Source organism: Triturus cristatus, chromosome 3_2, assembly GCF_964204655.1.
Source record: "Triturus cristatus chromosome 3_2, aTriCri1.1, whole genome shotgun sequence".
NCBI classification, from domain to species: domain Eukaryota; kingdom Metazoa; phylum Chordata; class Amphibia; order Caudata; family Salamandridae; genus Triturus; species Triturus cristatus.
In genome coordinates this window covers 536,997,593-537,024,482 of record NC_140584.1, presented here as the reverse complement: position 1 = coordinate 537,024,482, position 26,890 = coordinate 536,997,593, and the positions used below count along the sequence as shown (strand labels likewise).

General features: G+C 45.7%; 1 protein-coding gene across 2 annotated transcripts in view; it reads left to right on the top strand.

Moving 5' to 3' along the window:
* Positions 1–26,890, top strand: part of QSER1 (glutamine and serine rich 1) — a 693,647-nt gene that overhangs the window by 455,019 nt on the left and 211,738 nt on the right. For both annotated transcript variants that reach the window (XM_085648248.1, XM_085648247.1), the window contains one exon: positions 11,064–12,236. In XM_085648248.1, coding sequence (XP_085504374.1) covers positions 11,064–12,236 — 1,173 coding nt within the window. The remainder of the gene's footprint in view (positions 1–11,063; positions 12,237–26,890) is intronic.

Sequence of the window (26,890 nt, the reverse complement as noted above, 5' to 3'; positions counted from 1 at the left end):
ATTAAAAAGGAGATGAAATTAAGTAATTTCCAGTTGGTTTGCGGGTCGCGGGGAGTAGAAGGTGGAGGAATGTCCATAGGCAAATGTTATAATCAGCGGGGAAGGTAACAAACATTGAGATATAACAGCTTTGCCAATGCCTTTTGCGATGCTGTACAGGGTTGGACTTTTTTCCTGATCCTGTGCAGCTTCATCAAAATAAATAAAAGGTGTGATGGCACGACCGCTACTGGTCATCTCATCGTTCCAGTGGTGCATTGCATACATAATGATGTATGCGCACATGCGTCTGAACACATTCATTTTAGTGGAATGAAGCATACCCTTTTGCTGTAATTTTTTATTTATTGGACCAAGATCGCATTACTACTTTTTGAGTAAATAAAAAAGAAAAAATTGGACTGCCGGTGTTGGAGGTAATGAAGCAGCGAATCGGGGGAGCTGGTGGAGGCGAGGTAGGTATAATCATCACACAAAGGAGAGAGCAACACGGGGCGACATGAGCCGCACACGTGAAGAACAACACCACAGAGTGTGACGTAGAGGCAAGCAGTTAGTGTGGGGGGAGAAGCACATGGAAGAAAAAGAAGCATACAAAAGTGAGAGCATCACGGGGAGCTGGGGAGGCTCACATGAGGGGTAGAACAACACAGCATGAGCGGGGCTATGTGGAAAGTACATGGGATAAAACCACTGGGCGCGTGGGTGGGCATTGGGGAGGAACACACTGGGGAGAAGAGGAAAGGGCTGAAAACATATGCTGTCTCATTGAGCGCTTCAGCAAAAAAGAAACAAAAGTTCTGTAGAAGTGAGCAGTGGAAGAAAAGAAGCCTGCCATTCAGAGATGATAAAGAGGCAATACTCGAGGGACAAACACAAGATGGACAAGCTGGGACAAGGAAAGCCATTGAATAAGGAGCAAGCAAATGAATGACAATAAAGCCAATCAATGGTAATTAATGAGTGGTCAGTAAGCCTTATAAGTTTTTGGTAAGCCCACACTAGGTCTTTTGCAATCGTACAGCTTGTGCTGTCTGGTAGGCTCAACCTAAAAAGAAGTTGCATGTAATATATTGCCCCCAAAAAGAAGAGGTTTACTGAAAAACCAACAGTTAAAGTGAAGTTATGGTTAAGATTGCATTTGGTGTGCAAGTTATGGATTGTATGTCAGTTGCGCAAACTAACCATCACTGGCAAAATTCTGTGTTACTTAGGTTTTGTTTTGTAACCAGAACTTCGCTTAAATTATATTTCTTGAGTGAATTGAAGAGATTCTTTTTTGACCGAGTTGTTCTAACCAATCCTAAAGAGAGAGATATATATATGTAATATATATACGTGTATATATATATATATATATATATATATATATATATATATATATTCACTGAAAAAACCATAGGTTTCACACATGTTATAGTTAGCGGAAATTTTACTGATAAAAAACCGGTGAAATTCCCCCGTTATAGTTAGTGTAGGCAACTATAACTCACGCGACCGCAATCCTCTGCTGATGCTAATACTGTATTTAGACTCTTATTTGCCCATGTCTTCTTCCATACATTTTTAGCTATACATATATTTCAAATATTTTTTTTTCATAAAGACACATATGTCATCAGCAGAAGATTGCGGTCGCGTGAGTTATAGTTGCCTACACTAACTATAATGGGGGAATTTCACTGGTTTTTTATCAGTAAAATTTCCGCTAACTATAACATGTGTGAAACCTATGGTTTTTTCAGTGAATTTGCAAGGTTTTTTAAATGCTAATTCCTAACTATAACGTGTGTGAAACCTATGGTTTTTTCAGTGAATTTGTACGGTTTTTTAAATGCTAAGTTACTTTACGCCATTCGTGGCGTGCGCGCCCACTTAACGCAGTTCGTTCCGTGCGCGCACGGTGCGCTTCGCGCACCGTGCGCGCACAGTAAGCACGCGGTGCGCTTCGCGCACCACGCGCCCACTTTACGCAGTTAGTGCCGTGCACGCACGGTGGGCACGCGGTGCGCTACGCGCACCGCGTGCCCACGTTACGCTAGATGGGCCATGTACGCACGATGCGCTTCGCGCACCGTGCGCACATGGAGGACATATGATGCACTTCGTTTTGAAAGGTAATATTTTAATTTTTCGTAATTTTTATAAGCCATGCTTTTATAAGCCATGCACAAATGGTGCCCTTCGGGCACCATTTGCACACGGGGTGGAGAGAGTGTTGTTAATTTTTTCTTTTATTATTTTTGTTTAAAATATTGTGGTTTTTCACGCAATCAATAAGCCCGCACATGGACGACATATGATGCACTTCGTTTTGAAAGGTAATATTTTAATTTTTCGTAATTTTTATAAGCCATGCACAAATGGTGCCCTTCGGGCACCATTTGCACACGGGGTGGAGAGAGTGTTGTTAATTTTTTCTTTTATTATTTTTGTTTAAAATATTGTGGTTTTTCACGCAATCAATAAGCCCTGCACATTTGGTGGGCTACGGCCACCAAAAGCACAGGGGGTGGGGAGAGTGTGGATAGTGTTTTTTTTTTTAGATTTTTTACCGTACCCGTACGGTAAGCGTAATCGGCGAAATTAGCGAAAAAATAAAAATTGCATTTTTGGCCTTGGTGGGTCTTTGGGGACTCCCTCAACATGGCTATGTGTGTGGGAGCTGTCTAAACAGCCCCTTTATATGTTTATTGGTTTTATTTAACAACCTAGCTCTCAGTGCGAGAGAGAAAATGGCGGCCGCCGCTTCCTGGTTTCGGCTGTTTCGAATGTTTACTAAGATCTAATAGCCAATCAGAATCGCGCTCGCGCACGCCACCGTACGCGTACGGTAAGCTTACGGTAAGCGTACCGTAAGCTGGCTCAGATATATATATTGATTTAAAGGCTATTTTCTCAGAAACTACTGAACAGATTTACACCAAACCTACAAAAGGCACTTCCTTGACCTGAGGACTACCTCTCTGCCAAATTTCTAATAATTCTGTTCAGCCGTTCGGGCTGTAGCCCTGTCTAAAGGTCCTATGGAAAAATGCATGGGAAAAACGCGTTTTGGGACCCCCCTTTTATCTCAGCCCCCGCTTGACGAATCCCCCCGAGACTTTCAGGGTAGGAGCGGAGCGTAGCGCCCCACCTATTTTGAGAAATTCGCGAGGATTCGTCGACCGGCGCCAAAGTTATTCAAAATAGAATGTTGCGGATTTCCTATGGAAAAGGGGTCCTAACTATAACTACCTACTGGCGACCGCCAGTAGGTAATATATATATATATATATATATATAGCTCTAGTAGAATGATTTCACTCTTTCTAATACAGTTGTGGGTAGCGAAAGCATTGTGACTCTAACCTGCAAAGGATTCTTACAGTTAGAAAAAGATAAAAATCTAAATGTTCATTATGGGGCGCAAATGTCCTTGGGACTCTTGATGTACACATTGCGACTCCTTAGCACTCGCAATGAGATGTATCAATAGGTCACAAGCCACTGATGCATTGATTGACTAAAGAAACCCAAAAGGGCGTGGTATGCATTTGCAAAGTTAAAGCTGCTCGTGAGAAACAGTTGCCGCTTTGTGAATAAGGGCTTTGGTATTGAAAGGAGCGCCAAGTAGTCCTTTGGACTTCTGGATGCTCCTGCAATAACCTGTGTAGCGCAAAGTTTTTTTTGGTTTGCTTATTGTGATTGGATCGATTAGTACATGAACTCGATGCTAAAGAATAAACTGCGCATTATCTGTGAAATCCACTATAATAGTTGCCCGCCTCTCCCATATTGACAGGATGTCTCTGTATTCACTAAGTAATGTGAATTTTCCAAACCAGCATGAAGGAAAATCCCAGTTTTATTCATGAGAAGGAGATGAGAATTAGCTTCTCATGTCTTTAATTAACTGACAGCACCCTCTGACTCAAAATATTTTAATAGAATATATCACCAATTCACAATAACTTGGTACCAGAAATACAAATACATGAAAATCACCAACTAGCTGTTCCTCAACAGTGTTGGAACCATTATCCATTGTAATGCAGCTTTTCCCTCTGCCTTACATTCAGCAACGAGTCAGGGTCTTTTGGAATCACATACTCAAAGACCAGTAAGAATCCAGTACTAACTGCAGAAGAGAAAAATAGAAATCTCAATCACATTACATATCAGTATAAGTTGAACATACATGAAATCAGTTTAAGCCTAGCAATCAAACAATATTTGCAGATATTCTTTCAATAAACACCACAAAGCAACTGTGCTTGATGATGCATTTTCTCTTGAAGATGGAATAATCCATTCTTAGAGAGGATGGAAAGCAAGGATCATGTATGTTCTAAGCCTATATACTACAGGTGGTGCAGTTTCCAGGATTGGTCTAAATGGGATTTTCATCTAATTTAAAGATATTTTCTAACTTGACTAGGAAAGCTTTGTAAGCCATATTACCCTTAGTGGAATGAGACCCACATCTAAAATGGTCTATTCTGTTTGCAGCCTGATCAGCTTCGCTCAGCTTGCCAGGTTAATAGCAGACACTAGTTTTATTGGCTTTCCAATGGGAGATCAGTAGGTGACTCTTCAAATATATTATTTCCTTTCTAGTGGTTGCCTCATATAACTTCAGACATTGCACCCGCACAAGTTGGGATGATCTGGGAAACATGGGCACCTGACTGAGTACTGTACTTTGTTTTCCAGGATATATTGAAGATTAATCAATCTGAAATAAAAATCTTTCCAGTCCATGCCCAGAGCCCTTGATAGCAGACAGGGGAACATCAGTATGGTCTTTAGAAATAAACCCTCTTACTGTGGGCAGCTTTGCAGGATATTCAATTCTAGATTGGCATCCCAGTGTTGAGGTACTTTGCTTTTGATAGTTTTGTTAACCGCACTCCACTCAGTAGGTGACCCACTAAAGGATGCCCACCACCCGGACCCAGCCATTTCCTTTCTTGATGTTAATAGCAGACGTCCCCTGCCTACTCCTTTTGCAGTTTCGAGTTCGTACCTTAGGTAGTTATTATACCTCACTGTCGAAATGTTGTTCTAGGGCAGCCGAATGCAACAATTGATCCTACACTTGAATGTTTAAGAACTGGACAGCATCTCCCAGGGGTTTAGATGCATTTTAGTTTGTTTTACAACCAGCTGCCACCTATTGTAACCTGTCTACAATATGTTCTCATCCTGTTTTCAGATCACCAGGTTATCCTGTGAGATATCCACTTACTGCAAGTATGTGCAGGTGACAGATTTTCAGGTATTGGATAGCCTTAAGAATCACATCCAGTTATTTCCAATTTATCACAAAGCCGAGGCTTTCAGAAAAACCAACTGGTGCAACTTAGACTTTATTGTGGTCACCGACTGTGCCATAAGGATTACATCATCTAATGCCAAAATCATTCAGTCAATCTGTTCCCACAAGGAGTCGTACCACCAACTTGAAGAGACTTTGGAAGTACCATAATACCAAAGAGAGTGTAGAAGGTAGCGAAGTAAATTTCCATGCTTGTCCTTCCCAAGCTCCAGTATTAGTCAGGTTTGCGTTCTTCAGATTAAGCCTGACATGCCAATCTCGGTCTCTTAAGAGCTCTGTGAGGATGTGAAGGCGTTGCATTTCAATGTGACTGTACACTTCTTTGGTATTGAGTTTCTGCTTATTTTTTGAATGAGAGACTGATTGCTTATGAAAATGGATGGATGGATGGATTCATACATTCTTAAGGTCGTCCCATTGAGTCCACAGCCATGATGATCCTGGTATTTCCTCCCTTAGTTTTGCCCTGTTGTAAATGAACATTGTAATGCTTTATTGCGACTGCTCAGAAATGGAAGGATTCTTCACCTGAATGGCCATGACTTTTTCTTCTGCTAAGGGTTTCTTCCCTTCTGTATTGCCTCTTGTAAGAAAGAAGGCATATGATGTACTCTCCAGGATTTGGTGTTGTGTCTATGTCCTTGAAATCCCGGAAATCTCTGCCGTTGGGCTCAGCTGGACCTGCATCCTATACCCAGTCTAACCTTGTCAATAGTCTTAAAAGGGAAGATGTAATGAAGAAGATTTTGTTTTGACCAGAGCTTCTGATGAGTTCTGTGACACAAGGATAGGCAAACAACCACCCTTGTGCCATGGGCCCCTCTTCCGATGAGGCCAAGACATCCAGTTAACTATCTACAGCAATGAGGATGGATCTACACTGCTTACATGCCAATGGTACAGTTACTGGTGTCCAGGAGACAAACCTCCTTTTGGCCTTCAACCCATCAAGTTCTCAAGGTCCACTTGTGTTTCCCCTGCTATCAGAGACTCCACTATGTCTAGAGGATTCTAGCCTGACTGGCTTGTCAAAACCTGTGAATTCCCATTTCGGGTATTTTCCCCATGAAATGAAGCATTTTGGTATCTTGATGGTGGTGACAGTTACCCTCCCTCAAAGCCTTTTCGGAGGCAGGTTTAGTTAGATATGCTTGTCCATAGCTTAGCACTGTGGACACAGGGACCAACTGCTTCATTGGTCTGTTCACAGATCTCATAACTTCTTCAGTGGCCTGCTCACAGTGCACTGGGCAGATATCTCAATTGCACTTGCAGAAACCCTTTTTGATATGAGGAGGGTCTTTTATAATTTGATGACCATGCTCCTTGTTATTCCCCCTTGGCATACCATGTATGAAAATACAGATAAAGCATCCCTCATGGGATAAAATGAGACACCCAGCTCGCCTGTTTTTATTTATGACACCAAAAAACATAAGAAGGAAAACGATCACAAGCCCGTCACCCTTGGTGTTTAGTAGCCATTAGTAGCCAAACATAAAAATAAACAGACGCTGGCTCTGTATATACTATACCAAAGTGAGGTATAGTGTGCTCAGAGTCCAGTGGAACCCCAGTGGTAGGCAGAGGTAAAGTTAGATAGCACCTCACTCTCCATTTGTGGTAGTGTGGTCGAGCAGTAAGGCTTTATCAGAGGACAGTGTTAAGCATTTGTTGTACACACTCAGTCAGCAAATAAAATGCAATGCTTTGTAAATACAGTAAATATACTTTATATAGGATTTTTAGTAAGATTACAGGCAAGTTACTTTTGAGATTACTTTTCTTACTCAGTGAAGTATACCTGGATACTACACTGGTACATTTCCTGTAAACCGGATAAGTAAAATCGTTTTTTTAGTACAATTTTGAAGGATTTCTTTAAGTTTCCAAACTCCACACTTGGAAACTTTTCCACGGAAAACAGTCAGTATTATCCTATGGAAGAAAATAGTGTTATCGGTTATAAGGTAAGTATTCGGTAGTGGGAATTGAGGTTCTAGGGGTAGACTCAGGTGTCCCCCAGGGTCAGGGATGCACTCCTGTTACACCCTCAGCGGCACTAGGGTGGCCGGGTGCAGAGTGCTGAGGCCCAATGTTATCCAATGGGGGATACGGGGCCTCCGATTGGTGGCTGCTGACGAGCAGTCCACTTGGTTGTGGGAGCAAAGCTCCTACAATTTAGCTCAGGGCAAATGGGGAAACAAAGTAGCACCATAGGTGACTCAACGGCACTAGGGCGGCCGGGTGGAGGGTGCTGTTTCGACATTGGGCGCCCTGTTTGCAATTGGGAACCTCCGGTTTGCAAAGGCCCTGCAGGCTTGGGGATGAAGATCTTCTGGGTGCGACCAGCACTTCGACAGGTAAGTTGGGATCTTGGGCGTTGGCTAGGCACCGTCGGTTGGACCACCCAAGGCTGTGGGGCATCATGTGCAGGCGTGCCTTTCAGGTTCGAATCTTCTTACCAGCTCCGGGTTGCGGTTGGGGGACCTTCCGGACTTAGGCTGCAGGCGTCAGTTGGAGGCAGGTCAGGGGTCGCCGGATCTCGGGTCAGGATCGCCGGGGGGACCTCCTCGTGGTGTTTGCCCACTTGAACTCGGGCCGTGGACGGCGGGTCCAGAGTGGTGCAGATTCGTGGTATCCAGCCGGAGCCAGAGGTTGGAGATGAACAAATCTGGTGTTCACGGGAGACACAGTCTTTGTGGTTGAAGGCAGGCAGGTCCTGCGTGGTTTTCAAGGTTGCTGGCTGCAGGACTCACCGTGATTTCGCAGGAGCAGGTTCGAGGTGGAGATAGGTCCACAGGGCTGGGGCCAAGTCAGTGGGCGTCTTCCTCTTGTTAGCTTCGGCACGGCTGTTCGGTCCTTCTTATTTTCTTGTAGTTTCTTCTGGTCTGAGGAAACAAGGTTCAGGGGTGCCCCTAAATACTAGCTTTAGGGGGGGTTACAGGTAGATAAAAAGGTTGGGACAAATGGGTCCCTTCCCTGGGGTGGGTACACCCCCCCATTATGCCACCCTCCATTGGGAAGGGGGCATGAGCACGTCCATGGTTAGCTGAGTCCCCCATCTGCAAGATGGCGGGGATTGAGAGTTGTGGTTCACCTCGCCTCCCCACCTGAGGGGTGGCCACACCTCTCTTCCACACTTGTTTTTCCTGCCGGTTTTCCCGCCTAAAGTGGGGGTCAGAACCAGTGGGGACCATTTGCTGAAAGCAGCAAGTGGCCTGGGGAAGCTCACAAAGGCGGTAAGCCTTTGAAGCTTCCCCTTCGTGAACCCTGCCCATCCTGGGGGAGGAGGCTTGGCACCTCGTCCCAGGATGTGCATTGTTTCAGGCCCCAGAGAGCTGCAGGCTCTCGACCCAGGGGTCCAGAAACCTGTCTGGTGGTGGCAGCTGAAAGCAGCCACTCAGCCCGGACACTAGTGGTAGGTTCGTTTTCAGGGGGCATCTCTAAGATCGCTTCTGTGTGCATTTTTCATTAAATCCCACACTGGCTTCAGTGTGGGTTTAATGTGCTAAGAAGTTTGATACCAAACTCCTCAGTTTTCAGTGTAGCCATTATGGTGCTGTGGAGTTCTTAATGACAAACTCCCAGCACCATATACTCTTAATGGCAGCACTGCACTTACAATGTCTAAGAATGGACTTAGACACTGTAGGAGTACAGGGCTCATGCACCTGTACCCTCACCAGTGGTATAGTGCACCCAGCAAGAGGGTTGACTGACCTATGTCAAGGCAGTGGATTCTAGGCATTGCACACAGGGATGTGTGCCATGTCGACTCCTCACTTTATTCTACACCAGCACACGCAGCCTGCAAAGGTAGTGTGCGAGTGTGAAGGTACAGGACCTCTAAGAGTGGCACAATAAGTGCAGCAGCCCTAAGAGGCCTTCTCTGGTCACAGTGCCCTGGGCACCGGTGGTACCATTAACCAGGGGCTGACCTGTGGCCAGAGATGCCAATTGGGTTTAGGTTTCAATGCAGTTTTAGGGAAAGAACATAGGCCCTGGGTACCTGGATAGCAGGAGCCCATGGCACACTCAGTCAAAGCAATTCAGCAAAAAGTGAGGGCAACCATACAGAAAGAGGGCACTTTCTCACAGAGACCACTTCACATTAGGTCTTTATGTTAATTTTGCATGTTCATCAAATCCCAATTTCTCAGTTATGTTATTTGAGCGCTGCTGGGACTGTGGCAGTGAGTCATTCTGTCAATTTCAGCCGATTTGGGAAAGGCTGGCTGAAAGTTCCATAGCATTTAACGTCACTTGCCTCTGAGACATTGTGTGCAAAATGCCTCTTAGCTGCCTCTCTGTTACGGCATGAACTGCCCTTAACTCCTCATCTTGGCACCAGCAGACTGGCAAAGCTGTAGAGTAGCACTCCTAGAGCTGCATCGCAGAGGTAGAGCATCTTCCACTAGCTCTGTTCCTTACCTTTGCAGCTCCCGTCTGCTGATGTGACTATTTAGCGCTTACATTTCAAGCTGATAAAGCAGCCCCTTTCTGCTGAGTAAAATTATGTTGGTTGAAAAAAGTACCAGTCAGCCAGCAAAACACTAAAACTAGTGCTTAATTGTGGTCACCAACACTCATTTTTCGGGACTAAGTATCAAGAAAAGGGCAAAAGGATGCAGAAGAGAAAGTTATGAAAACATTGACAAACTGAGAAAGCGGGGACGTAAAAGAGCCTTCAAAAGTGAGATACAGACCGAAAGTGTAGGATGGTGACAGGATGCATCAAATCAAAACTAGATCATCAAATCAAAACTAGAACGGCTTTAAAATATTTGCTTCCCTGCCTTTCATTTATTTAGCATATTAAGTTCTGTCTAGCAGACACGTCCCTCAAAGGAAATGCATTTTAACAAACATATTTTGGATAATAAAAAAGGCAGCTTCCAAAGGACAATTTGTGTATTGCTCTATATCTGATATTTTCACTAGACCATAAGGTGCTGCATTTTGATGTTAAGATTGAGGACATTACCACTAAAAGATTTAACAAAAAACTGGGGCAGCACATTTGACAAATCTGGCCACTGTGATTTTTGTAGTGGATGTATTCAAGATTTGGTACACGTCTTATTCGTTTGCCCCAATAAATGTTTGGTTGATGAACGCACCCGTTTTTAAAAAAAAAAACCATTTGCAATAAATATAATATCTCTAGAACCATGGATCTGATCGAGTTAATAAGAGCTCCCTCAGATGTATTTGTATCTTATAAAGTTTAAAAAATATGTAAAACGTTTCTGTCGTTGTTTTAGAGATGTTCAAACTATGAAGAATAATTGTTTTCTGTATATATTGCAATTTTATATTATGGTATTACAGATCTGAGTAGGCCAATAAGAGTTCCCCTAGATGAATTTGTATGTCATAAAGCTTTCAATTTTTTTTTTTTACCTTTGTACCCTTGTTTCAGAAATGTATAATCGATGAACAACAATATTTCCTGCTTATATTTCCATATTGTGGATCTCTGATGAGGTCTATATCAACAAAATTTGATAGTGTGGTGCAGATATAGTGAATGCAGTGAAAAGTGAACTCTAGGGAAAAGGAGCAGTTTTTGTTAGCTTTTTACTGCTGTTGTGCAATTAGGAATATCCATAACTTATCAGTGGTAAAGAGACTAGTGTCATTTTTATATCCTGTGTTCCGATGCTGCTAACAAAAAAGTGGACCAAAAATATGTGATATTTGTAGAGTAACTTGCTAATTATCTTCTTTCCCTTTTCAGATGTGGCCTCTCTACCAACTCTGAAAGAGCTTCCGCCATCTCCGAAACAGCCCTTGCCCTCAGTGGAGCAGCCCTTGCCCACAGTGGAACAGCCATTGCCCTCAATAAAACAGCCTTTGCCCTCAGTGAAACAGCCCTTGTCCTCAACAAAACAGCCCTTGTCCTCAACAAAACAGCCCTTGCTCCCAACGAAACTGCCCTTGCCCTCAAAGAAACAGCCTGTGCCCTCAAAGAAACAGCCCTCTCCCTCAACAAAACAGCCCTCTCCCTCAATCAAACAGCCTCCGCCCTCAATCAAACAGCCTTCGCCCTCAACGAAGCAGCCCTCTCTCTCAACAAAACGGCCACCAGCAGCTCTGAAAGAACCACAGCCAGCATTGGAACAACTAACGTCAACTTCAGCTCAAAAGGAGGCACTGCCACCTGCCAAACGGGCACGGCCACCTGCAAAGCGAACACGACCACCGCCTAAACGAGCAAGGCCTGCTAAAAAACAAGCAACACTGCTGGCTGAGGAGCAGACACTGCTGGCTGAGGAGCAGCCACTGCCAGCGCAGAATCAGCTCTTGCTGGCTGAGAAGCATCCCCTGTCGGCTGAGCTGCAGCCCCCGTCAGCTGATCTCCAGCCCCCGTCAGCTGAACCGCTGCCCTCGTCAGCTGAGCCGCAGCCCCCGTCAGCTGAGCCGCAGCCCCCGTCAGCTGAGCCGCAGCCCCCGTCAGCTGAGCCGCAGCCCCCGTCAGCTGAGCCGCAGCCCCCGTCAGCTGAGCCGCAGCTCCCGTCAGCTGAGCCGCAGCTCCCGTCAGCTGAGCCGCAGCTCCCGTCAGCTGAGCCGCAGCTCCCGTCAGCTGAGCCGCAGCTCCCGTCAGCTGGGCCGCAGCTCCTGTCAGCTGAACCACAGTCACCGCCATCTCAGCAGCAGCCCCATTCAGCTGAGCAGCAGCCACCAGCCTCTCCGAAACAGCCACCGTCTACTCCTAGGCAGACACCGTCTACTCCAAGGCAGACACCATCAACTCCAAAGCAGACACCATTGACTCCTGAAACACCTCCAAATGTATCTGCTCGGGCATTAAGAACAAGAGCAATGAAAGAGACGTTCAGAAGCTATATGGAGTTGCTTGTTAGTATGGCCTTGGATGCAGATACCATGCAAGCCTTGGAGACAAGCAATGGTATGTATCTGAAAGATGCAATATGTAATGCATGCTATGATGATCAAGTAGCCTGTTGGTCCCAAGTGGAGTTATTTAGAGGTAAAAATGGTAAATTAAATTACTTAACAATACTTCTATTAAGAACATGAATTATCGGTCTTGCATTTATGTAGCATGCAATGGCAGATATGAATCTGAATATTGCCTCTGCTGAGATCTACTGGAGGGCCTTTCTTGTGGGCTGCTGCAGGAATAACTCCTATGGACTTCTGCTCATCTTACAGCTCATCTTTTCTGATGTCTAAAAACAGGCCATTCTTATTCTAGTTTTGAGTTGGCCACAGCTCCAATACCTCTTAGTCACAGTAGTAGATTCTGAATGATTTTCTTTAGGCACCATCGGTGAGGTATATTGTTTTCTCAATAGTCTCAGTCAGACCCTCCTTAGAGCAACGACTATCCAGCCAATAACTAAGATTTTGAACTTTGTCTATGGGGCAAGGGTGTATTTTGGCAAAACAGCCTGATCACCAGCTTATTGTGTTTAATATCATGTAGCCAGGATTTAGTACCAAGCAAAATAGATTCAAAAACTGCAAAGATACATTTGGGTGTGGATTTCATTAAGGTATGGTAAGAGCATATCTGTCTGTGATATTAGTTCTTCTGATCTTTACAATTATTTGTGTGCTGCCATAGGACTAGAAATTTCGATTATATCCTGATGATCCCTTTGAAAGACTTAAGAAGGATATCAAAAAGGCAATTAGACCATGGAGATCCTGGAGGCACACATTAAGCGAGTTTAGAAGTTGGAGAATTGTGGATTCTCACATTAAGAAAGGAGGGAACAAACCTGACAGCGTGTTGACTAATCCCAGCAACCTCTTACAGACTGCCATGATCCGTTGGTCCACACATATTGAAAGCCACTAAGAGATCTAGGGGTATCGGAAGATCTGTCATCTCTAGCAGCTTATCCACCATCTTAACCAATGCATTTTCAGTCCAGTGTCCACCCAAAAACCAGATTAGTTGTTATCAAGCAGCTACTATTTCTCTGGTGTAGTTGGAGCTGGTTGGTGACTACCTGTTTGCAGCATATGTTGCTATTTTATTCCCACCATTGAGTTCTGATATGCTGTGAGTACTTTTACCATTGTAAACAGAAGTAACCTTTTGACACCGGTGCACTTATATCGATCAAGTCCCAGAATGCAAATATTTTGGGATCTGGTTAGACTTCAGATGGTCCTTTCAAAAACAAAAAGATTCCATTAACAATAAGGCCCACGCCCTCCAGGTTGCTTTCCTGAGCTTAGCAAAAAAGCTGTTGCGCACTACCATGGATCCGAAGTCATGCAGGCAAAGTTACTCTTGAATCTATGATATGGAAGTGAAATTATACTGGGAGTTGATGTAAAGTTGGCAGATACCCTGATGATTAGAATTTACAAATGTACTATTGGGCCACCGAAATTTGCTTTGCTGACTCAGGTTCACCTAGAACAGAGGTCTTCAAACTTTTTTGCTTTGAGCCCCCGTAAGCAAGATGTTTTGAAGTCGGGCCCCCCTCCAAAACTTTATGAAAAGGATTGTTGCAGTGGTAGAGCACAGGGGGCAAGTCTTATGAGATCATTTCAGTGGTACCTTTTCTGTTGCTCATAGTCCACACTGAATGTTAGACTTATAAAACAGCAAATACATCAAACAAAGCCAGTCATTGACCCGAAAATACTACTCCCCATCATTGGGGTGTTGTGAACACCTTGCACTCCTGGGCCCCAATGCAACTGCACCTACTGCACCAATGATAACTGATGTCCTGAGTAGCAGTTCTATCACCTCTGCCGCTTTCACCTTTTCCCCACCTTGCCTGACCATGATGCCTCCCTTTCAACAGGCTTTCTGCTCCTTTCAAGAAGAAAAGAAGCTCCCACATAATAACCCTATTTTTTCTGCAAGGGTGCTCTAATGCTATTTATGAAAATAAATCCTGATGACCCCTTTTTAAAGTGAAAGTCATAACTGTTGATGCAGTGTGCCCCTCAGAACCCAGGACTGCTACACCTTCTTCACTAATGATAGCCCATTTTGCATGGCAACAACAGAGATCCCATCTTGCCACATCCCCCTCCAGGCCATCTCTCTGAGGCTAAACTAAAGTGCCTCCTCTGATTCAATTTTCACCTCCCTTACTCCATTGCTCCGAGGCTGAAAGCAACACTGGTATAACAAGTGTGCAATGGGCCCTAATGCAAGCCAATGATGGTGGTACAACTGCCATGATTGGGTTTACTTGGCTCCTCATGCCATGAGGCCCTGGTGCCACTCTTACCTGCAGCACCAATTATACTTTCTGCCCTTGAGTATTAAAACAAAAACAGCAAGGGTGACCCGGGCTCTAATGCAAGCAAGGGCCATGGGCCCCTACAGCACCTTTTTCATAGTAAGGAAGACATAATTGTGGAACAGTGGTCACTTACATCCTTGCCTTAGTACTTGTTACACTAATGATTGTGATGGCCCTTTAAAAATGTTTTAAAATAAACGCCCCTATATACCACTCCCTTCCTAGGAGACATCTCTCTGAGGAAGTTGTCTCTGTTCATTTGCAAATGAAAAAAATGAGCCCCCACATAGTGCCCCCTCTTCTGGGACATATCTTTGACATTACCCGTGGACCTTGTTCTTTTTGTGTTTCTCCTCTGCCATTACAAATTAATAATGGCTCACATATTCACAGTGCTTTCTGTCACAGGCTGGGACTTCATAGCACTATAAATACATAAGTACATTTTCCACACTGCGCCAACTAGGATACAATTCTGTCCCTGTCCGTCCAGACCGGCACAGAATTGTATCCTAGTTGAGACAGATAGACACCCACTCACTCACATTAACTAACTGAGATGTCACATTTGGCACAATAAGATTTTTTTATTTTTTTTTGGTAGTTTTATATAGCGCTAATTTGACCCGAGATAGCGCAGCGCTTTACATGAGCACCAATTACCTTACAGAAGGTCACATTTATTTGTAGGCACAGGAGATTGTGATGTGCCCAGAATAACAGGATGTATAACTTGCATTTATTTTCTTATTTCATTGTGTGTGGGTTACTTTTTTGCCTTCGTAACTGCATGTAAAATAACAAACTCCTTACAGAATAGTTTGTTCTTCTTAGCCACCTCTTTCACCCTGTTGCCACACTCGACCCCAGCACCCTTAGCACGGTTTCTATACTTTACACTTCAAGTCTATTTGTGTGCCAAATAAAGGCACACTTCCATGTGATCTTCATTTACACTACTTTGCTGAGGCATTTGCACTCCCCTGGGAATGCCGTCACGGACCCCCAGGGGGGCGCGCTCCACAGTTTGAAGACCTCTGGCCTTGAGTTGGGCCTCCTTAAGTAATCTGTGGCCAGGAAATCTGCATTTATCAAGCTGTGCCACAAGCTCAGAGCAGCAAGCCCCAATACACTGGATGGTGTATTATGCGATAAGCCAAAAAGAGCTGGTGGCAAGGTCGCTCATGCACATCCTGGAGGTATGGTCCTTGGACATCAGTCAAAATGAATTTTAAAAAGTGGTTGACACAAATGCCCGGTTTGTTAGTAGACTTCTTGGTAAGGAAACACTGGCCCAGCGGTCCCATGCCTGGATGGTCCTAGCCTCTCACAACTCTCCAGGAAGGCAATCTTAACTGGAAATGAATGATTTAAGGCAAACAAAGTGTTGACTAATGGACTTTCGTCTGGGGGCCCGACCAATATTTGACCAGATCTCGAAGCGACAAAACCGACCGCCTGATGCAATTTATAGGCTTTGTTGAAAGGCCTCAGGAGCAATTGTACACGTAATATGCATGTGCTATTAAAAGCCTGCAGGCGATTACTTCGGCCACAGTTTAATACCTGCAAGTTCAAACATATAGGTAGGCCGTCATGGTAGCACTGAATACACAAAATACTGTATTTAATGTTAGATCAGTAAGAATTATGTCTGTATTTAGGAGCATGCTCAAGCCCCTAGAGCTCAAAGGCTGAGAGGTGAAAGTTAGGCCACCTTTTTAGGTCGAGCCTAGCTCTGTGAGACATGCTATATCTGGTATATGTGGTTGAAGTACCTCTCATCTTTTCTATTGGCTTCTGTTCGTGCCCTTCTTAAATGCCTGCTCACTTTTTGTTTTCCTTTCACTCTGCTTGTGTATCAGCATGGCGCCCACTTCATGGACTCTGCGATTGTTTTAGACAGCATTTATGGCATATATATTACGCCCGCCTTATCTTTTCCTTCCATCGCTTCCTCTTTATGTTTTACCTTTCCCCCTCGGGTTAGGAGCCCTCCCCCAACGTACGAGCACAAACACAGCTGTGGGTTTCTCAGTACATGGCGAAGAGCCAATGCCGAGACCTCACACTGCGGATCCCCCCTACCACCAGCAACCACCGTTGCCTACTTCTGTTTACTTCAGTGGCGGCGTGTGTAGGTCCGTTAACCCTTTCCCCCTATGCCGATACTTTCAACAATGTGCAGTTATACGCAACGTGCTGCAATTTTAGTTTGCCCTGCACCAAGCTTGCGGTTTTCAGTCCCCCAGACGTTTGATATTCTCTGCTGTAAGATTGCTGCAAATTAGTTTGTTTTGGAGAGGAGGTAGGAGTGTGCTTTCGTAGTCAGCACAATAATTTTTGTTTGCAGGCCGCACGCCTCCTAACGACATGCACTCACAAGGAGGATAAAAAAAACCAAAAAAAACAGGGACTGCCATGTCAGCTTCTCACCGAGCCCCCGGTCTCTCTTAGCATCATTAGTATTCTTTTTGTGCCACTACAGCTGAGACTTCAGCTGTGTTGATAAATAGCGGCAGGGAAGCAGCATATTTAGTGCTTTAGACCACTGTGAGCCAACCTTAGTCTCAAGCCTCCTGTAATCAGGGCACCGAAGGGGTAATTTAGATTGTTGTCACCTTACAGTTATTGGCCTCTTGCTAGGTGCATTTGCGCATTCAACCGTATTTATTTATTTTTTATTTTAGGAGTTTCATATAGCGCTGGCCAGACCCGAGAATATCGGAGCGCTTTACAACATTTGTAAAGCAACAATCGAGTACAAAGAATAGTAATAGTAAACACAGTGATTCGTGACGGGTCAATGTTCAGGATTTGTCAGGTAGCAGTCGACTACAAAGAGTAGTGTTAGTAAGCACAATGAATCGTGACGGGTCTTGTTCAGTGGGGCGACATAAGTGCGAGTCAAGAGGTAGATGCTGTAAGAAGTTATTCCTATCACAGTGACTGGATGCCCAGATGGGCGCGATTCCATCTTGTGGGTCAACTCTCACTTCATAACTGTTTGATTGAGGAAGAGGGTTTTGAGCTGGCTTATGAATTTTTTGAAGTAGGGGTTAGTCCTTATATGGACGGGGATGGCGTTCCAAATTTTGGGCGCATTTCCAGAGAAGGAGCGTGATAAGGTTTTTTGTTTGCGTTTTTTCAGAGGGATGAGCAGTAGAGTGTTGGTGCTCCTGAGATTTCTTGTCTGCCCAGCTTTGTTGAGTTTGGAGGCCAGATAGGTAGGTTTGCCAGTGTGCAGAGCTTTGTGGGTGAGGCAGGCAGTACTGAACTTAGCACACATTTCTACTTGGAGCCAGTTTAGCTCCCTGAGAGTGGGCGAGATGTGTTCGAATTTCTTTACTCTGGTAACCATTCTGACTGCCGCATTTAGGGTTGCTCTGAGAGGAACAAGGTGTGATTTTGCCGTGCCTGTGAGGGTGGCGTTCCCGTAATCTAATTTGGATAGCGCAAGGGATTGCGTGGCTTGCTTAAGGTCTTTTGGGGAAATGCAGGGTTTAATTTTGTTGAGTAGTTTTAAGTTGAAGAAAGTTCAGCTTGCGGTGTTCTTGACGTGTTTGACCATGTCTAGGTTAGGGTCCAGAGTGACTCCCAGTGATTTCACTGAGTCGGCCAGGATGAGAGTGCAGTTGAGAGCGTCAATAGATTTTAGCCATCCAGTGATTCGGGGGGTCTGCTCTTTGTTGGCTATGAGGAGGATTTCAGTTTTATCCTGGCTGAGTTTCAGATGGTTTTGGGAGAGCCATTGTTGGACTTCTGTTAGGGTGTCATTAAGACTTTGCATGTCAGCCCTAATGGAGGCTTCTAGGTAGATCTGGGTGTTGTCAGCATAGAGGTGGAAGGGTATGTTGGCTTTTTTTGAGTATGGTGGTGAGGTTCTCCATGTAGATGTTGAACAGTGCAGGTGAGTGAACTGATCCTTGGGGAACGCCAGACGTGAAGTTTCTGATTTTTATTCTTTGTGAGCGGTTTTGCAGGAGGAATGAACCACTGTAGGACCACCTCTTTTACTCCTACCCTTTCACGAAATACGTTGATGAGTAGCTTGTGGTCAAACATGTCAAAGGCCGCCGATAGTTCCAGGAGAGTAAGTAGACCGCAGCGGTCCTTGTAGAGTGATTTGTGGACGTCATCAATGACATTCAGGATAGCTGTCTCTGTGCTGCAGCCTTTTCTAAAGCCCGATTGGGGAGGGTCTAGATGTTCGTTGTTGTCCATGTGTTGGGTAAGTTGACGTAGAACACATTTTTCTAGCAATTTGGCTAAGAATGGGAGATTGGAGACAGGCCTGAAGTTATAGAGATCGTTTGGGTCAGCACCCGCTTTTTTCAGTAGTGGTGTTACCTGGCCGATTTTGAGGCATTCATGCATGATTCCTGTTTTCAGGAATCTTATTTATAAACTTTGTCCAGAGTGGGGCTAGGGATAGTTTGAGTTTTTTAGCCAGCTGGGCAGGGAGGGAGTCTTCAGTGTGTGACGAGGGCTTGGTTCCGGTAGTCAATTCCATAATTTCCGTTTCGGAGATGGGTTTGAATAATTTCCAATTAGTTGAGGGTTGCCTGGGTGGGTTATTGGTTTCTTTGTAGGGGGGTGTGCTTTCGTCGGGTGGGCGGAGGTGAGGTGGTCCTCCAGTAAAAGCTCGATATTTGAGATTTTTTCATTAAAGAAATTGGCAAAGTTATCACATAGCTCTTTGGAAGCCGGAATTGCGGGGGGCGGGGGTTTGGATGTTTGTTGTCTAGTGAAATTGAAGAGTTCTTTGGGGCGATTTTTAGCTTTGTTTAGTGCACCACAGAAGAAGGTGGATTTTACATTTTTGATGTGCTTTTTATATTCTCTACGTTCCTCTTTGAGTTGATCAAGGTGGATTGTCGAAGGGTTGTTACGCCAGAGTCTTTCAGCAGCTCCTAGTTGTCTTCTCTCCGAGTTTAGGTCTGTGTTGAACCACGATCTCGATGGTATGTTCTTGATTTTATTTTTGTTTCAGGGGAGCTATTTGGTCAAGTATGGCTGTCATAGTCTCATTGTAATGTGAGGTAAGTTCTGTTGTGGAATTGTCGTATTTATCTGTATTTATCTTTTCTTTTAGTTCTGCGAGGGGGATCTGGCTTAAGTTTCTCATCCAGTGAAAGTGTCTTTTGATTGATATGAAACAGAATGATATGGTGGTCTGACCAGTCAACAGGGAGGGTAAGGTCGATGGTGATTGAGTCTTCGTGTGCTATGATGGCATCCAGGATTGAGCCTATGTTGTGGGTTTGCTCTGTGCAGTGTTGGGTCAAATTGTTATTGCGAAGGAGCCCATTCAAGGATTGGATCAGAGGGTTGTTTTCATCATTCCAGTGTAGGTTTAGGTCGCCTAGTATTAGGTTATTTGCCTCTGAGAGTGAGCAGTGTGTTATCAGGTCGGAAAGGTGTTCTCCAAATGTGGGGGTGTTTCTTGGTGGATGGTAGAGGAGGTGAAAATAAAGCGATTTGTTGTCTGTTGTCTTAATGGTGGCGGTTAGGTATTCAAATGTGTTGTATTTGAAGGAGTCCGTTTCTGTTATAGAGATGTTACTTTTGTGGAAGATAGCGGTCCACCCACCTCGCTGGTTCTTTCTGTCTTTATTGATGATTGAGAACCCCGGGGGTACAAGAAAATCGATGATGAGGGGTGAGGATTCATTCAACCAGTTTCTGTGATGAAGGTGATGTCTATGTCATGGGTTAGGATGGTTTCTCCCAGTTCTGTTGCGTGTTTGGTCGCAGATATGCAGTTTATGAGCATGCAGTTGGTCACCCTCTTGTTATTGTGTTTCTCATTCGGGGGAGCCGTGGGGATATTGGTTAGGTGGGATGGAGGTCTAAGCGTTCTCGGTACAATATAGTCTCTACCAAATCCAGTGATTACCTGGATCACAGAGCTGGGGAGGACAGCTGAAGTTCCTTTATAGGATTTGTCGAGATCTCTTGCCTCTTTCATGGACATTGCAGCGCTTGTTCTTTTGTGTCTATGTGGTTGGTTCCTGAAGGGGGTTGTGCTCCATCTGGGTCGTTGGGCCTTGTGGGGATTTGTGTGCTTATTGAAAGTTCCTGTGTTTGTGGGGGTGGGCGTTGGGTAGGCTCCCTGAGAGTTGTACGGTTTGATAAGATTTTATTAATGCCCTGTATTACGATTTCAAGCTGGTATTCCAGCCGTGCCAGTCTTTGGGTTGTGTTCATAGAGAACGGTGTAGGGGAGTTTGTTAACAGGGTATCCTGAGCAGGACAGTTTGTGGATGGGGGGGGGGGGGGGTTCTGAGGAGGAGTGGCTCATCGTGTTGCTGATGCCTGTGTCTATGGATGGAGAGAGCTTATCAGTGTAGGTGTAGCTCTCCGTGTTTCTGATGCCTATGTGGGTCTTGGTGAAAGTCGTGGGGGTGTGTTGTGACAGATTGCTACGGGAATTGGGCAGCGGCTTCACTGATTTTGGTGCGTGGAGGGAGTGCGGGGCTGTTGTCTGCGGGTTGGTTTCCTTTGTTGCTTGCTGGGAGTAGTGACGAGTGGGGGGATGGGAGAGAAGGGGACTGGGAGAGGACTGTTGTATCTCATCCGGGGCGTGCCTTGTGTTTGAAGTGGCTGAGGGGAATGTGTTGTGCGAGTTTGGTGGCGGAGGAGAGGCTGGGGGTGGATAGGATGTTGGGTTGGGTTTGGGTTGTGGGATAGTTTTGATGGGAGTTTTCCAAGAGGGTCGGTTGGCTCGCGTATAGGGTTTAGTTCGGGTGGGAGTGGTGTAAAAGAGTGAAGGTGTTGCGTAGTGAATGGAAGAGGGAGTCAAATGCGTTCAGGTTGACATTGTTGGCTTGGTCGCAAAGGAGTTGCCATTGCGTGTATGGTGGTTTGATATTGGGAACATTAGTTTGCAGCTGAGAGAGGGGTGCTAGTTGTTTTAGAGATGTGGAAGTGGGATCTGAGAATGGTGTTCCATTCCGCACGACTTTGGGTGTGGAAAATTAGATCCATTTTCTGTTGGCCTTTAGAGGAGCAGTGGTATATGTCTGCGAATAGTGTTTACTGGTGTTGTCTTATCAGTCTGTGCTTAAAATTTCTTTTAGCTTTAGGTGAGAGGTTGGGAGGGAAGATGATGGAAAAGGAGTTCGGGCTATGGGGTTTTAAGCCGTTCGCTGTGTAGGCTCAGAGGATGGTTAGATTGGCCTGTCATTTTGATTATTTTATGTGGGTGCCTTGTTGTTTTAATAAAGGCTGGGTGTCTGCATTATTAGGTGCCTTCTGAGGCAGATGCTAACTTTCTAGAGTCATCTCTTCCCCTCGTCTTCCTAGAGTTCATCCCAGCTGGGTTAACTTTGAGGAGTGATGCCTTGAGTGACGGACTCTATCTGAGCAACGTGATATCCGTTTCTTGTTGTTTCTTGAGCTCGTCTCGCCAGGGTTGGCTTCGGTGTTAGATAAACAACTCCAATTGCATCCTTGTTGGCCGCCAGCTTTGTGTTCGGTACTAAGAATGTTTCCCCTGCAGGCCCGCATTACTTAATTTTGCTTGGGGACTTTGATACATTGGCTGTTGGAGGCAGTCCTTAGTTCATTCCAATCTGTAGTGCAAGTCTAGATAGGTGCAATCCGTGTCCGGAGTAATGCTTTAGCTGCCCTCTTTATTGTAATTGGAAGCGATCATTGTTTCTTTGGTCTCTGTAGTAGAAGTATGTAAGGTGTACTGAGTGGTTGGTGTCTGCTCTACTCTGTTCATTCCGCCGGTTTGCCTGACCTCAGGGTGCCCCCATTTTGTGGTCAGGCACCCATGGTGTTGCTTTTAAAATTTAGAGTGTTAACTTCTTTCCATTTGCATATCCGTAACTGCCTTAAGTGGCCACTGCCTGCGCTGGACTGATTAGGCTGCTCCTCACTGATGAAAGGGACGTTGTCATCGGTTTGCCTTGACCCCGGGAGCTGCAATTATGGATTCGGACATCCAGGATATTTTTGTTGGGGCAAGAGGCGTTAATTCTTTTACTAGGCTCCCTGTCTTTTGGCATACATTGGAGCCTTCTGTGGCCGCTGCTTGCATTGAGTGGATCAAGCTTCGCCTCTGCACTCATCAGGACGTTTCCTCCGGTATGCCTGGCCATAGGCATGTAGTGCGTGGCGAGTAGTCCTTGGACAACCTCCGATGTCACCTTGTATAGGATAAGGGGCAATAAAGAGTCCCTAAAGTGACCAGTATATTTTGTGAATTGGGAGTTCAGTCTTCATAGACATGCAGTGAATGGACACATATATTGACCAAAATAAATCAGTCTCCGTAGACACACAATGACCGGCATTACTAGTGAGCTGACATTTAATTCACCATTTTCACTCAGTAACCAGCGAGTTCTTTCCACACAGACAGACAGTAACTAGCATATCTAGTGAGCTGGGAGTTCAGTATCCATTGACACACAGTGAACAGAGACATCAGTCTGCATACACACGCATTGACCGGCATATCTATGTGAGCTGAAAAATCAGTCTCCATAGACCGGAGATGACCCGAATATCTATCTAGCGAGCTAACAATTCAGTCACCATACACACAAGGTGACCAGCGTAATCTATGTGAGCTGAGCGATCGTCTCAATATGCACAAAGTGATTGGCATATGTAATATACATCAAATAAGGTTGTTACGTGAATATACATTTTTGGCGTAATTCAGATTCTGTTAGTCCTGTTTTCACTTCCAGTAGAATCCTCGGCCTACTCAAACCACAGTTACAGTAATTAGCATGATGTAATGCTCATGTATGATCTTTCTGCACAAAATTGGACTTTTCTAGTTTTTGATGCCAAGAAGCCCAGAACTGGCAGTGTGCTGTATAACTAAAATCATACATTAAATAATTCAATCAGCAAGGCGCTGAGCAGGATACAACGGTGTTCGATAAACAGACCGCATTGCAGAGCCACTTTGATGTGCCAGCTGTTTTATATTGCAGTTGTATTTCCAGAGCACTTTCATACCCAATGCAAGACCCAAATGATGCGCTTAATAGATGTAAGAGACAGACTCGAGCAGAACTCAGTGAGCCAATAGCAGCTATTTTCCTTTTAGTAGAGGGGAGCTCATGGGCTCATCAGCGTCTCTTCCTGAGAGGCGCCTTTCTGAGATTTAGATAAGCGGTGCATAACTGAACAAGAGTTGTCTTATCCTGGTGTTAGTGATTCCTGTCAATGCTCTTGATGGCTATTGAGGAGGGGGTGTAATCATTTAAACACTGGTCTGCTGTGACCCTTTCCCCTTTTTACGACGCTATCCAGGACTTTTTGAAAATACTAAAACTATGTATACCTGTAAGGGCTTTCTTCGACCCTTTTCATCCACTGATCTATTGTTGTCGTTCACATTTTTCTTTTGCCCACTACAGTAAGCGCAATATAAATACAGTTACAGTTCACAACCTGGAGCACTGGCTTATCCCACTTCAACCATAGGCTAATTTAATTGTATGTGACGGCATTCTACTCTTTTGCACGGAGCACACCGACTCACCCATCTGTCCTTTCAATGCCAAGTACTTGTTATTGTCAATGTGTGCTTTTTGAGACCAAGAAAATATTTTTTAGACAGTGTTATTTCTTTTTGTATTGATCAGGACAGCTCCCCGTCAATAATGTTTAACAAAAATTACCTCAAAACAAGCACTCATAAAGCCGAGAGGATGGCAGGCTAATACCAGATGTATTGTCTTTGCCAGTGCTTCTAGTACATTCGTAAGTAGCTTGCTTTAGTAGATGTATCTGTGATTAGATGATGATCTCTCTGGGTGTTTGTGGGTGATGGTAACAAACTTCATTGGCAATCAGCTTTGTCTGTACTCGGAGAGAGGGAGGGCACAAGGCGGACCATATAAAATATTTTACTTGGTCACAAGATCCTTGTTTTTGGTAAACTTATGAGTAAGATGTTGAGGATTCGATTTAATTTACTGGTTCTGTAGTAGGGGATCTCTGTGTATAGTCATAATCTATGAATAGTCCCGCCCATGTGCGGGGACCCCGGAGCAATCAAAAATATCTCTTAAGCTGTCCTGCATTTGCAAACCTGCAAAGACACTTAAGAGACAGACAAAATAATACAGCCTAATTACAATATGGCTGCACTGGCCAGCACTTCCTCTGAAGTAAACACAAAAGCCAAAATAAAGTTTAAATGTCATTTTTATTCACATCTGACATGTTCCTTTATTATCTCACACTCCCTTCACCAAAATCCCTTTAAACAATAGAGAGGAAGGGGTGGACAGACAAGCCCTATAGGCTGTCATTATGTGTCTGCTAAAGGGATACCGTGCCTTTAAGAAACTCTCCAGAGACCCCCGGTATCCCAGGATGCACAGCCAAAGCAAGTTACTTTCAGTTCTTTTTTCCGGCTCCTGCTAGCAGGACCCTGGAGCATTAGCTCTTCATTTTTTGAGCTTTTATTCATTTTGAGTGATTTTTTTTCTGGATTTGAAGTTTCATTCGACGTCTTTGGCCTTTCTCTACATTCTGCTGTGGTTTTTTGGCAGAATTTCTGCAGTTTGCTTGCCTCTATAGAATCGGACAAGTGCTTTGACTGCGGTAGGACATAAAGGCCAAAGCTGAAGCTCACAGAGTTTGTCTTCTGTGCTTGCCTGTGTCTTATGTCTTTGACACCTGTTTAGGCTTCTTCTTCAGCCCCTGGGTAAGGAGAGGGTAGGTCCTCTACCACGTCCCATGCTGTGGTCTCGGGGGCTTTCCCCAGTAGGAACGCGCCTGCAGTATGGCGCGTTTTCCGGTCAGCATCGAGGACGTCGAGAGCAGGTATGACGCCAATGCTCTCCGTCGACCCAAGAAAAGGCCCACGTCAAGGAGGCTGCTTAGCCATGACGTCGAGAGCCATGACGTCGAGAGCCATGACGTCGAGAGCCATGACGTCGAGAGCCATGACGTCGAGAGCCATGACGTCGAGAGCCATGACGTCGAGAGCCATGACGTCGACGTCGCTGCTTGACGTCATGGAGGCTGCTTAGCCATGACGTCGAGAGCCATGACGTCGAGAGCCATGACGTCGAGAGCCATGACGTCGAGAGCCATGACGTCGAGAGCCATGACGTCGAGAGCCATGACGTCGAGAGCCATGACGTCGAGAGTCATGACGTCGAGAGTCATGACGTCGAGAGTCATGACGTCGAGAGTCATGACGTCGAGAGTCATGACGTCGAGAGCCATGACGTCGAGAGCCATGACGTCGAGAGCCATGACGTCGAGAGCCATGACGTCGAGAGCCATGACGTCGAGAGCCATGACGTCGAGAGCCATGACGTCGAGAGCCATGACGTCGAGAGCCATGACGTCGACGCCGCTGCTTGACGCCGCTGCTTGACGCCGCTGCTTGACGCCGCTGCTTGACGCCGCTGCTTGACGCCGCTGCTTGACGCCGCTGCTTGACGCCGCTGCTTGACGCCGCTGCTTGACGCCGCTGCTTGACGCCGACGCTGATGCTTGACGTCGACGCTGGTGCTTGACGTCGACGCTGGTGCTTGACGTCGACGCTGGTGCTTGACGTCGACGCTGGTGCTTGACGTCAAGCAGTGCTTGACGTCGACGCTGGTGCTTGACGTCGACGCTGGTGCTTGACGTCGACGCTTGACGTCGACGCTTGACGTCGACGCTTGACGTCGACGCTTGACGTCGACGCTTGACGTCGATGTCGGTGCGATGCCTGCCGTCGGTGCGATGCTTGACGTTGGTCCGAGGCTGGACGTCGGTGCATGGCTGGACGTCGATGCATGGCTGGACGTCGATGCATGGCTGGACGTCGATGCATGGCTGGACGTCGATGCATGGCTGGACGTCGATGCATGGCTGGACGTCGATGCATTGCTTGACGTCGAGACGATGCTTGACGTCGAGACGCTTGGCGTCGCGGCGCAGTGATGCTTGACGTCGATCGCCGTCGAGGCGCGGTGTTGCTCGATGTCAAGGTGCAGAAGGAGGTTCGACACCGCTGTGGTGGTGCCGTCGCAGTAATGGTGAGGTCATGGGTGACGTCGAGGGGTCATTACTGGCGCTCGAGGTCTAGGTCCTGTTCTGGACCTCGCTCTGTTGTGGGCCTATCATCATAGGCGGGGACTTCGTTTTCCCGTCAGCGTCGACTCTCGACGCTGAGCTGGCGCCGAGGGACCCTTCGGAGTCTGGGGCTACTTACACGTGGTCCGCTCGGAAGCGCGGGACTTTGGTCCCCTCGCTTAGCAGTGTCTGCGTACCGGCTCACCATCTTGGTCGCCTCCTGCTCCGCCCCCACGGGTGATACCACGGGGATGCCGCAGAATTC